Raw genomic sequence first — 14,241 nt, 5'->3', positions numbered from 1 at the left:
TGTGAACAAGATCATCATCATCACCATGCAGTGACCACTATTAAATTATCCTCATTTTTTTTTCATCATCATCATCACATCATCATCACCATCAATGTCATTATCATTATCGTAACATAAGCATGATCTTCATCATACATGTCATTATCATGATCATTATCACTGTCATTACCACCACCACCATCATCATCATCATCATCATTGCCATAGTCATCTTCACTGTCTTGTCATTAACATCTGGTACATCACCACTATCTAATGTTCTTGAATCAGCACACTATAACAGTTGAAAGACACACTAAAAAAGTTTGGAAGAAATAAGGGAACATATCGGGAAAACCATAACAACTTTACCCGACTGTGACTACCGGTACTTTGCTCCTCAATGAATCCACTGTGATCCTCATCAGTGCTGTAATACTTGCCACGCCCATTTTCATTCTGAGGACTCGGTTTCTGTTGCACCTTCTCTACCTCAAAGAGTTTCTATACATCAGGAAAGAGTAAACAGATGACACATGCAGTGTACTTGATCATTTGAAGATTCATTTCTGTGTGTTTGTTAAAAGGACTGATGTGGCATTATGAATTAAAAACATTCAGACATTCCTTTTATCAATTTCTTCGTTTTTATGTTAATGCAAACAGCAAAATCAAAATTGAAGTGTTTTAGTTCATGAGAAATGCTAAATGTACTCGGATAGAAAGCTAAAACATCTTTATAAATCATGCTCTAATAAACTGTTGATCCGATAACTCATATCACAAATACTTTATATACAAATATCAAAATATTCAGTTTCTCTTGTCTCTCAAATAGACATCACAGTTTGTCCAAATTACCTATGCTTCATCTAAAAGTCATCATCACTAAATATTCTCTCTGACACTTGTTCACATTTTGCAAATGAAAAACACGTACTGCAGCAAGTGCTTGTTTCTCTTCTTTCTGAACCAGGAGTTGCTTCTCTAGAAGCTGGGCCTCATCTTCCATTGAAAGTAGCTGCTGTTTTAGGGCTTCCTTTGATCCTTTGAGCTTACTTATAGCCTGCAGACAGATGAAAAAAACAACAAACAAACCAGATTTCAAATATAGAAGAATGCAATTGCAGCATGCAGAAGGTACATGAATAAAGAAAAAGAAGAAAGATTACAGCTGTCTTGTTATCCCTTTGAAGTGTTACTTTTGTTATTGACTGGTTGTATATTGAAGTTGGGTGGGTCCAAAAAATTTGCCTAAGAGTATGAGGAATTTGAGGAATTATAAGGCTAAGTTTCATCTCAGCTGTAATATATATGCATGGTGACCCACGATTTGCACTTTTGCCAGAAGAGTATAAAATGAAGGTATGACCGTCAAAGGTGTTGGACGGACCTCATATGCAAATAATTGTAGGCCTACAGGTACAAATCAAACTTGAGTTTGATCATTTCCTGTATCACCCTGTCTATGACCTGCATATTACTGTGAGCTGTATTGTGGAACACATGCTTATTATTAAAGGGACTGTACATTACTGGTTTAGGTGAGGATTCAGCTTGTAACGTTTTGTGAGATATTTAGAAAGCACTCTATGAAATGTTAAAGAGCATACAACTCTGAGGGGAATCAAAAGTTTATCTGATGAAAATCGGTTTTGAAATGACTGAAATATCGAAAAACAAGGAAAAATAAAGAGATCCCAACAAAAGTTGTGACCTGCCAATTTTATTAGGATTGCATTTTCGGATATCTCAGCCATTTCAAGGCCAATTTTCATAAAATAAACGTTGAATCCTTCTTGAATTACATGCTCTTTCATATTTCATAGGAGGTTTCTCATTATCTCCCCCCCCCCCAAAAAAAAAATAAAATAAAATAAATAAATAAATAAATTTATAAACCTGAATCTTAACCTCAACCACTTTACAGCCCCTTCAAAGACAATTACAATTTACTGAGAGATTCTTTTCAGAGCAATGTAATATAAGCTGCCATTCTTCCTCTGAGAAAGGGTAAAAACAACCAAAACAAAAACAAAAACAAAAAAAAAGTAAAAAGTGCTTTTGTTTCACTTTTATATAGAAACGCTATGCACCAGCAGTGAATGACATCATTTCATCCTCTGCAAATGAAAACTGTAATATCTCAAAAGCAACAGACGCAACACTTGCTTTAGAGGGCGCTATAACCTTTGTGAGAGGTCTGGATTACATGACAGAGGGAATCAAACACCTAACCTACCATAAAGCTAATTCTACTAGCCAAATGCACTCAATTGTCACCTACCGCTTCTGCCGACTTTAACACATGTGAAATTGAAGTCAACAGTAGGCTCTGTTCATCAGTAAATGGGGAATTCTGAAAAATGAACAAAGAATTAAAAGAAATGGATATCTTTATCTCACTGCTGAGATTTTCATTCTTGTACCATTCTTGTTTAGAAGAAATAAACCAATATCTATCTACAAGTATATCTTTATCATCACTGCACTGCAAATTGTTCTCCTTAAGATACATCATTAACAGTTACTGCAATCATTAATACCAAAGACTAAAGACAAAATAAATATAATTTTAATCAAATCAAATTGTTTTTCAGACTTCATCCCAGCACCCTCGTCCCTACCCCCCCCCCCCCCCCAACAAACAAACAAACAAACAAACAAACAAACAGAAAACACCACTGCCTATCCTGGATAAGAGTGATACGTGTATAGACAACAAACAAATTAAGTATAAAATGTTCTTTTATAATTTTGCCAATTACGGGCAGGAAAATCCCAAGTAACCATATCAAATGAATAGTAATGGCCACCTTAACCAACCATGCTGCTTCTTGATTTGAAATTGACATTTTATATATGAAGCTTATCCTAGCTTTCAACTCAATCTAGGCTCCTGAAAGCAAATTTACAGACTGATCTCCTCCCTCAAAGACATGATTAAAACAACAATTATTCCTTATTTCAGTCATGCAAATCTGTTTTTTAATACTCATACATGTACCTCACTCTCAGTCAGTTGGTCCAAAAGCTGCTTCACCTCTGGGATATTACTGACCTGTGATACACACACAAAAAAAGAGAAGATAAATATCAGTCAATTAGACATCTGTGTTAAAGATTTACCTTTTCAGAATAATTCAATCTTTACAAAAACTGCCATACCCTTTACAAATGTGTGAATGGTACTTCTTGCAAAACTAAGATCATTACTGTTTTGGCATAACAGAGTATATTTCATCACTTCCACTGAACTTCTTTGCATGCTGAATAGTGGAAACCAAAGTGTTTATGAAAGTATGAATATTCATCAGACACCAGCAGTATGTATCTGAGACCATACATGTAGTACATGATCAAGTTGAATATTACTGGCTACATAGAGAGAAGACTGAGTGAGAGGTATGACTTACGCCAAGTTGCTCCTTGGGTACACTGAGTTGAAGGGTCGGACTATCCTCATTATTGATGGCAGATTGGATCTGTGAGCTGTTTGGCTAAATCAATATCATTCATCAAATGAAACAATTTTAACAAAGCTGTAATAAATTCATGATTCAGTATCACTTGCATTTTGTTGTTCTTGTCTCTTGATTTATAATTGTTATCATGAAAGGTTTCAGAGACCATTATAACAGAGTGTTTATCTGATCGATGCCATCAACTGGGGATAAAATGCTGAATTTTACATTGTCAATTTGCAGAAATGGAAAACAATCTTATCTCTTGATTTCAACAACAAAATAGCATAATAAAAGGTTTCAGAGACCATCATTACAAAGTATGAAGTAAATTCATGGCATTGCTTTGGAAGAAATGGCTAATTCTACAAAATCTATTTTAGCAGAAAGGAGAATAATCTTGTCTCTCAGTATCAACATCAAAACTACAGCATACATTTACAGAAAACATCCCAATAGGTCAATGGAGAAAAAAACACACACACACACACACACAAATAATGTGAATAGTACTATCCTCTTTTTCCACACAGAATTTCCATTTTCCAACACCATTACAATAGATTGCAGTGCTGCCCTCTACACAAACACACACACACACACACACACACACACACAAAATAACAACTGTAGAACCTTTTGAGGCAAGAACACAAAAACCATAATATAGAAAAAATGAGTCCATTACCCCATTGTGAAGACTAGTGCCGAGTCATACTCTCACAGGTGTCTATGGGAAATGTGCGTTATATGGCACAATCAGTTCGTCCTCGACGGATTAATCAACTGCATACCAAGAATAATTCCCCAGCCATGAAAAGAATGTCATAAATCTATTTTGGAGATATTCTATTTTACACAAAACATTATCATCCACAAAATCTAAACTGGCAAGGTTCAGTGAAATCGAATAAATCGTATTAATGATGGAAAAGTGTCTACTTTCACAGCAGTGACCGACAGTGGAAGAGTTAACATACCTGCAAAGACCGACCATCTTCTTTCTCCTGAATCTCTTTCAAGGTCTCTTCAAGCTCGAGGACCCGGAACTCCAAGAGCTCATTCTGATCTTGCGCCCCATCCAGCTCACTCTTTAGCTCCCGCTTGGACTCTTCCACTTCCATCACCTGAGGGCAGCATTTAGATTATAATTTTTTTATTTCCAATGTAAATTGATTCATTCTTCACTAGCAACACTGTCATCATCACCAATACAACAAATTCTACTCATTTGAGACTGGCATTGACTCTCTACTCTAATTCATCATGTAAAGTTGGTAATTCTTACGTCAGCACTCCCATTTATTTTTGTAATGATTTAAAGCGATTCAGTATTTCATTAATGAGTTCATGATAGTGTTATCAGTTCAAGTTCTTTTTTTGTCCATCTCAAACATAATCAATAACCATATGTACAATGAAAATAGAAATAACAGGAAAGAGACATCAACATAAGTAATAAAAAAGCAGGGTACATCGTACTTTTGATGAGAGTTAAAGACGTGAAACATTTGAGTCAGAAATATTTTGGCGCTGCATGATGATCATCATATTTTTCAATCTTAAAATTTTCTACATTTCACACCTGAAAAATCTTACTCCCTCTCACATTTGACTCTGTCTTTTTTCTCCTCTTTGAAATCATCAGAAAGAATAAATATAATCACCTTTCATCTCACAATGACAATGAGAATTACTCTGCCTGCAAGTTTGCGTCATCAATGTATACAATGACATATCATTCAGTCGTAAATTTTGATGACTACTCAGTATACACATATCACATTTCATGGAGCAGATATGTGTCAAATTTCATACTCGGAAGTCCCAACATAAATGGAAAGTTTGCCAGAGTCTTGCACGATATACCATCATCTCCTGTCTAACATTTCATAAAGATCACGGCACGGAGTTTGGACCATCAGTACTCGAAGCATGCTAAGGATTAATGACAGAAAGACTTGAACTCACCCTCTTTTTCAAGGCAGACATTTGGTCTTCATAAAACTCTCTCTCTGCCTGCCATTCAGAACCAACCACTGGAAGAGACTGAAAACAAAAGTACAAACAAACAAACATATCATTGGCACTTGTATCAAGGTTTGGCAAAATTACTTCTACTATTTGTATCCATGGAGCATCATAAAATTAGCTGCAAAAAGCATGTTATTGGTGAATAAAGGTGTTCAATTTTCTATAGAGATTAAGCAAAATCCGTTTCACTACAGATGCTATACAGAAGCAATACATACAATCAGCTGCAAGCCACATTATCTGGAAATAGTGAAATTTAATTTGGTATCGAGATCTATCATTATCAGTGTACTAGAGATATGAGATGCAATGCACAATCAACTGGAAAACAAGTTATTTGTGAATGATGACACTCAGATAAAGAGCATTATCCTATTTCTGGATGAAGCAAAACTTGCCTCAGCAAAAACAAACAAATCATGTACAGGTTTGAAGAAAAAAATCAGGATAATAGCATTGAAAAATTGGGAAGGTTATGCAATGGTATCATACACAGACATTTATAAAAAAATATGGACAAAAAAGAAAGATAATGAAGATGAAGACGACGATGATAAAAATGATGAAGAGTACATGATGATATCATGTACTCATGTACATTACATGTGATGAAGATGAAGATGATGGTGACAATGATGAAATTTATCATTGAGATGATGATGATGTTGTTGATGTAATAATGATGATGGTACTGATGAATGATGATGATCAAGATGGCAATAATGACTAAAAGATTATTATGAGGATGATGATTAGAAAGATAATGATTAGAATCATGATGATGATGATATTGATGATGCTTCTTAATGCTGGTGAAGAGGGCAATGATACCAACTATAAAGAAATCAAAAATATCTCATACACTATTTAAAGATTGAGATACAAGATTGAGTATCATTTTACCACATCTTTATCAATTTCTTCAAGGGACGCCCATGACACATCAAGAGAAGTCGGTGTAATGGACCGCTCTGTGCTGACATTAGGGTCACCGTCATTACTTCTGAGGGAGACATGAGGGGATTTCCCATTACTTTGTCGTGGGATGGGTGATGACACTCTTGCAATCTGCAAATGAAACATGTTCATCCTTCAATTTAACCCTCTGGCTCTGAAAAACAAAGTAAAAATTCTGCTACTTCCCACTGATTTCATATATGACACACCTAGGTAACCAAGACTAATGCCCAAGTATCAATCCATTCTTATTTCTCATCATTAACTATGCCCTGATAAGTGTTTTATGAGGCTTAATAAGCAGGCTGGCAAGGGACTCTGAAAATCTTTGTGTGTGTGTGTGAGTGTGTGTGTGTGTGTGTCCCCACACTCTGTTCTGACCTTGTGCATGTATGTGTATGTGTGTGCATTAATTTTGATGTAATTATTTTGGGCATGAAAACAAAGTAAATTCGATCTTGCTTCCAATACAAATTTTACAAGTCAAATTGCCATCATAACCCTATTAACAAGCAGTTGTGTGCAATTTTGACAGCTGGGCACAGTGGTTTAGGCCCACAAGAAAACAAAACTTTAACAACATATGAACATTTTGTTGAGCTCAATAAAATAAATAAAACAATAAATAAAACAAAAGGGGAAAAAAGAAGGCAATACATTGCTATGACAGTTGCATACCTTGTTGGTTCCTAGGGGTTGAGAATTTGGCGCTGATAGTTGTGGTGGACTGGCCCTACTCAGAGTCAACCTAGGTATTCTGGGTGACACACTCCTTTTCTGTAAGATAAATTATCCAAAAATGACATGGTGTTCACAATGCACATTACAATTTAATTCTGTTTTACCTAAGGCTTTAAAACATGACAATTTCACTGGTATGTTTTCTCTTGGTTAATCAGTAATTCAAGAAGCAATCAAATTTCATTTCAACCTCTACAAATAACTATGTGGCATTAAAGTTGATGGTAGATTCCGCTTAAGCCATTAACAAAGTCTCATTTATTATCAACAGTTTCCCATCCAAACCTCATTTCAACATTACTTGATAGACCAGAGTGCCTCTTTTAATTTTAATTGTAGCTGTTATGTTGTTGAACTGCCCCACAATATGACTGCTTTTATCAAACAAATGCAAGGGATAGGCCGACTGATAAGAAAAAATATTAAGAAATACACGTACCTGGTATATCTATGTTAGTAAACTGGCCCATTACAATTAAAGTGTTATTATCTTTATATACTTGAAAATATTTTTTGGCAGTAATATGGGCCCCATTTCATAGAATATGTTTGGATGGCAACTGTTGCTGGAATGACAACTTTCCATAGCAAGAGCCAATAAGGAAGCTGGATTCCTATCGTTACCATGACAATTGCCATTCCAGCAAGAGTTGTTATCATAATTATCTTTTTTTTTTAAATGAGATGGGGCCCCCATCTATTGCATTTTAACCAGTTTAGGATGGGCTCATTTTGCTATCCACGCACTTCCCATAGACACCTGCCCGAGTATACTTGGGACTAGTCATCAACGGGTTAAGCTTACCTTTGGAGTGCCTGTCTGAGAGTGACTGTGTGGACTTCTTCGAACAGGAATCTTACTTGGAGGGGGAGACCTGCTCTTGGTCCATTTCTATAGTTTTTTAAGAAGAGGTAGAAATAAATAGACATTGACATATCATTTTACTCACTAGCATTTATTCATTCATTTTATTTACGGGTATTTAGTAGTCTTGTTATTAGCTGCCTTCCAAAGACCTGCTCTGAGACATCAAACAAAGGATTGCTGTTTCAAGATGATGAAATGATAACATTGAGTTGATAATGACGAAAGATATATCAATGTAGATTTTGACGATGATGAAAACCTAATGATGGGAATGTGCTGATGTTCACTGTAAGAGCAGATTGTGTGTGCATGTTTGCGTGTGAACAAGTGTACATATGTGTGCATTTGTGTGTGTTTAAGTGAGTTAACCCTAACTAGGCCGAGGGGGGGGGGGGGGCCTCCGAGGCCCCCCCTCGACGTTCTGCGCGATATATCGCAATCTCAAAAAGCCATCGCCGCAACGTTTCATGACTTTTTTCTTTCGAGTCTCCCGCATCTTTTGACACTAAATTTGCGACGCCCGGGTGCGCGGTTCCGAAGTTACGCATAAATATGTACATGCATGTCAGACCAAAAATTGCTCAAAAATGTAAATTTGTGTACAATTTCAATGCAAACTGCATAATTATTTTGGTGTTTTATTGACTAAAATCAATGAATAACATATTTTCTTGCTCGGAGCGATGTCGTGGACAAATTTCATCGAAAAAACAATGAAAAACATAAAGTCGAAAAAACAAAGAAATACAAAAGAAATTCAAAAAACAATAAAATATTTAAGAATTTTTTCTGATATCACAATTTTTTTCTCTTACATTTGCTAAGGACACTAAAAAGAATATTTACACAAAAAATGTGCCTGTTTTGAGCTTTATTTTGTGATTTATACCAAATAGTCTGTGTTCATGCATCATTATGCATAAATTAGCATAATTTAGCATAAATGTGACCGTGCACCTCAAAACGAACATAAAGTCGCACACACTGATTTTGCGTGAGGACTGAAAATAAGTGAAATGGTTCAACTTAGCCGAACTTGACTTTTTTATATTTTCTGAAAGAGCGGGTCTTCTTTTACATTATGCTGAAATTTGGTATCATAAAACGGGCAGGAAAGTGTCTTTTTTAAGCAATTTATCTCTAACATTTTTGGTAGAATAGTGTGATTAGTTGTGTCTTTAGAATCCCTTTTTCATTTCTGAAAAACCTTTTCCACACTCTTCACTTTCAACTCTAATAACTTTTGAAAGGATAGTGCTACTGCTTTGAAAGTTGGTATCAATTATGGACAAAGTGTGTTAATGAGGCATGCTTAATTTCAGTTTAATCTGATAATCCCTTTATTGTTGTTGCTCTGGAGGTTTACTTCCTGTTTTTTGTCCCATTCATCGCACAGCCAGCACGGTTTGGTAAAGATTAAGCGCTTGAATAGACACGGTACTTCAGAGCCTCTTTTCTCAGTTCACACTTTTCCTGAGTGTGTGCTTTCTTTCCAATATTTAGACAGCTTAGGAGAGTCCATTTGATTTGAGTTATACATCATTTTAAAGCTTAAAGTCTATTCTTTCAGAATATGATCTTACCTAAAAATTCATGTCTGGCGACTTTTTGTTTGTTTTGAGGTGCAGGGTCACAAATGATGATTTTTTTTGAAAAATTAGCTTCATGGTATTTTAGATTACATCATAGGCAATGTGTGTGCCAATTTTTGTCGCGATCGTGCGGTCGACGGCCGAGATCTGGAGGGGGGGCCTGGGAGGCCCCCCCCCCCCCCCCCCCCCCCCCCCGGCTCTATCAACTACCTAAATAGCCCGGCCTAGTTAGGGTTAAGGCACAAGTATATGCATGTCTCTGTAAATGTGCTGAAGGCTACAACTGGTGGTCCCAGAGATCTGAGAGTTATATAAAATAATTCATTCACATGAACTGCAAAATAGGTTTATTTTTGCAAAAACAATAAATAAATAAATTGAAAGAATGAAATATATATGTATCATATATATATATATATATTATACATGTAAAGGCCCTATATACTGCCATAATTTACAACATTTCACAGAACATTTTTTTTTTCCAGAAAGATGAAAGCTCCTGGATACTATGAAAGATTTATAGAAGAGTAAACTGAAAATTTTTGTGATTAGATGTGACTTGCCTCCTGTGTGCTATTATCTGCTGATGAGACCCCTGCACTGCCATCTCCTTTACTCCCTGACAGGCCCTGGGTCTCTTTGGCTTCCTCCATCTTGACAAAGTTTATGTCCTAGGGGCCACACCTGCCTTTTGCGACTGCATCTTCAGTCCACATAATGTCTCATAGTCCACTGCATGCGTTTCTGTGGTCAGGGAGACACAAAAGATTATTGACTGCGTAATATACACACATACACACACACAAACACAGACACACATTTTATAATCTCTCTCTCTTTGTATATAATATAGAATATATATTCAAAGAGTTTAAATGCAAAAAATGGATGCATTAATTTTATTAATCTGAGACAAAATTTTAAAAAAATCTGAAGAAAATTACATGTATTCAAATATATGTAATAACTTTAAAAGCATCTTCAAGATATTTCTTGTGATGTAACAAGTGTGGTATATAATTGAAATATATATATATATATATGTATATATTTGTCTATTTGATTTTGACCTTACTTTCAAAAATAGAAAATGGCACATATTAGAGTTTGCATTCATACTTAATATACAGACATCTATACAGTCAAACAATAGAGACATGACTGATTATTGACTAATTCAAACTTTGCACTGCTATTTCTTTCTTCACTGGTTAATCAAGAGCTGTAACAGCAAGGCAAAACTCTGTAGAGAAATTGAACCAAATGGCAATTTGTTCCAGTGTTGTGTCTGTTTCAGGGACATTTGCATCATGTAGTGTTTGCCATACAATGCTCTGTTTCACATTGGTTACAACATTCACGACAAACACTTAACAGTGAAGTTCAAAATATTGTTAAACATATACATTCAGATATGTTTGTATATGGGGAGATAAAGTGAGATATTTATGGACCTCTCAAAAGCAATTGATAACCTTGATCATAAAACATTCACACATGGAATTCGAATTTATGGCATTATAGGTATGCCTCATGCACCATTCTCGTTCAGTACCACTGATGACCTGAGAAAACAATACAACAGGCACAGAATCACATCAATATGTGACTTCCGGCAATTGGATCAATTCTTGGTCTGATCCTCATTATAATTAATATCCATTTGTGCATTGATGACATCATTTTTTCATCTTCCATATCTGATTATATCATTTCTGATATATATTCTTCAATCTGACTGGATCACAGACTCCTCGGATCAGTCAATGCTTTATAAATACAGTTAACCAATTCAGATTTCTTTGGTTTGTTGTGTTGTTGTTTTTTCTATTGTTCTATCATTTGGGAAACTTAGTTAAATATTTCACAGCATTTAGTAGCTGCTCTCAACTTAGTATCAGTCTTCAACAACAGAAGAAACAAAACTTTAATTTCAGAGGATCTATAAAAAAAAAGACCCTGCCGATAGGACTTCCTCCTGGATGGAACTGAAGTGGTATGAAAAAGTGGTATGCTATGGTGTATTTTGTTTCCTAGCACCAATGCATTCAAAATGCCACATTTCTGCCAATAATACATCTATAATAACACGAGAATAATGTACCTGACCCCATTAGCACCACTGTCTCATTCTAATATCAACACACTTTTCATGACTTTTGTTGGCACTTGGCAGGCAGAAGAAAGATAACACAAGCGCACCCAATGAATTCATGTACCACAACAAGTGCACAAATCCAGAGGACCAGTATTCCTTCACCACACTCGGTAAAGGAATGCAGTCGCGGTGTTCATTAGACGTCGCATCTCAATGTCAGCACAATCCATTTTTTCAATGAATTCCGATCACGCTAGACAATAATGTAGATGTCTTCCTTAAAATGTCATTAGCAGCAGTGGTTGCTTTCTTGCGGTAATATGGCCATGGTACATTGTTTAATGAAGTCATGCTCAAGATACATACCTGTAACCCTGGTCGCGGGGGAGACTACTGATGATGCGGCGACTCCTCGCTGATTGTACAGTATTTATCCCACGGCCAACAGGCATCCAGAAGAAAATGGTCTACGGCCACGATGTCAGGCGACGTCTGCAAGTAAAATAGACCGCTTCTACACTACTGGAGTGGAGTTTGTATTGAGCTGAATGTCAACAGACATCACAGAAAAGGGGTGAAGTCGGTGTGATTGATTTTACACCACTTATCGCCCGAGGAGAGTAGTGCTCCACGAGGTCAAAGTTTTTATTTGTTCAACGAATCACAAATGGGATATCTTTGTGACTTGGTTGTAAACTATCCTCTGCTATCACTCGTTCCGCCTCGGTAACTTTGAAAATCAATTTAGCGTACATCTTTCAATAATACAATACAAACTTTCAATATGAAATTCGTGGGCGCTTTGTCAATAACCCTGACGCTCTACAGCTTCGCCTAAAACTCGTTCATCCACGCAAGCCCACCGAATTGTGAAATGTGATATCCAAAGCATAACCCGATATCATCGAAGTGATCGAGGTCAACAATGTCATACTGTTGCCATAGCAACGCACGGTCACAGAATCAAGAGCACAATTCGTCGCCTGGCGTCACGGGTTGTAACGAGGGTTTTCTTTTTTTATGTCTAACTGTTGTTTTTTTTTTCCCTAAAGGGTGTCTTGTAATCATGACGTTGTAATGAAGTTCCTCAATTTCGGAATGTTCAACTGTTGCATATAGCGCCATTTACAATGTCAAGAATCTGTGTCCTGTAATCTAGAAAGTAAGCATCTCCTTCTTCGTCATTATCTCCTCCTCCTCCTCCTCCTCCTCCTCCTCCTCCTCCTCCTCCTCCTCCCCCCCCCCCTCCTCCTCCTCCTCCTCCTCCTCCTCCCCCCTCCTCCTCCTCCTCTTTCTCCTCGAATCATCATCCTCCGAGCCCTCTTTCATCATCATCATCATCATCACCACCATCTTCATGTCCTACTTTATTATCATGATCTATAATTCATTCATCAATTTCCGTTACCCACTTTCTCTGTCTCCCAGTAGAAAACGATCACTATAAGGATTAAGGACAATATTGCGTGCTTCCCAAAACCATAGACCTACTACTCACATGGACTAATAATGAAGGTCTTTCTTTGATCCATCATCACCACCGCCACCTGATGACGTGCATCTTAATGAGTAGACACTTACATTCAGATGTTTGGACAATGGCAATTGCGTAATCGTGCATCGTCACAGACAAAAGAATCGTGTCCCTAATAATTTCAGTCTAATTTGGCAGAGGTGCCTTTCAGACTCCGCTTTCTTTCAAAAAAAAAAAAACCACCAAAGATGGGGAGCAGCAAACCTAAAAACACACCGAAATTATGTGTCACAAAATGGATAATTATTTAAGTGGACACTTTTAGACAAGCACTTAATGTCCGTGTTTACTCTGCAATGTACAAAAACAATGGGGGGGGGGGGAATAGATTACCAATCACAATCACCCTGTCCAAAATCGCATTCTCGTGTAAAGTACGTACATTTAGCAAATGAAAATGCTTGAGCCATTATTTCCCAGTATACACTACAACTGCACATGCATTTTTCCTGGTTTAAGAGAGTTATTTTCTTTTGCGCTATATTCTTCTTCTTCATGTAGTTTTTAGATTTCTAAAAGCGTCGTCTTCCTTTTTTTTTCAGGCTGGCTGTCAGCGATGATGATCAGATCAAAGTAGTAAAGCATGTTAAAATGTTTTTTGTGACGCTTTTGACTGACACAAGTGCATAATTCATGAGCCATGAAAGTCCATGTGTAAACCCTTCCAATGTCCATTTTGTTGATCGTATATGACTATTGTGTATACATGCGAGCCACACAGACGTGTCTGTATCGATTAATATACCTGCCGGCAGTAATTATCGCATTCTCCATTCATTCGCAACGTCATGTAGATAACTTGCTATCGATTTGATTGTATGAATATAAGAGTCTCAAATTATAATATTTCTTCCCCTTGTTGTACGCATAATTATCCGGACTGCTGTAAGTAAAATCGCTAAATAGGAAGAGCTCATTTCTGTGGCAGAGCTACTGTTATATACCCTCATTTATATTTCGCTATTGAC

The 14,241-nt window shown here is 36.6% G+C and overlaps 1 protein-coding gene across 1 annotated transcript in view; it reads right to left on the bottom strand.

Annotated features, from left to right (window-relative positions):
- The window catches only part of LOC139731974 (uncharacterized), a 46,727-nt gene extending 39,518 nt beyond the window's left edge, over positions 1-7,209 (bottom strand). Inside the window, exons 1-9 of the mRNA XM_071642848.1 lie at positions 7,116-7,209; positions 6,384-6,548; positions 5,418-5,495; positions 4,427-4,573; positions 3,399-3,482; positions 2,990-3,043; positions 2,270-2,341; positions 923-1,048; positions 355-486 (exon numbers count right to left, since the gene is read on the bottom strand). Coding sequence (XP_071498949.1) covers positions 355-486; positions 923-1,048; positions 2,270-2,341; positions 2,990-3,043; positions 3,399-3,482; positions 4,427-4,573; positions 5,418-5,438 — 636 coding nt within the window. The 5' untranslated portion in view covers positions 5,439-5,495; positions 6,384-6,548; positions 7,116-7,209. The remainder of the gene's footprint in view (positions 1-354; positions 487-922; positions 1,049-2,269; positions 2,342-2,989; positions 3,044-3,398; positions 3,483-4,426; positions 4,574-5,417; positions 5,496-6,383; positions 6,549-7,115) is intronic.
- Positions 7,210-14,241: the final 7,032 nt, after the last annotated feature.

This window comes from Diadema antillarum, unplaced genomic scaffold (genome assembly GCF_040938485.1).
Source record: "Diadema antillarum isolate AM-2024a unplaced genomic scaffold, OU_Dant_1.0 seq00000392_RagTag, whole genome shotgun sequence".
Taxonomy (NCBI): domain Eukaryota; kingdom Metazoa; phylum Echinodermata; class Echinoidea; order Diadematoida; family Diadematidae; genus Diadema; species Diadema antillarum.
Note: the sequence above shows the minus strand (reverse complement) of the source record. Positions and strands in the feature narration are given on the sequence as shown.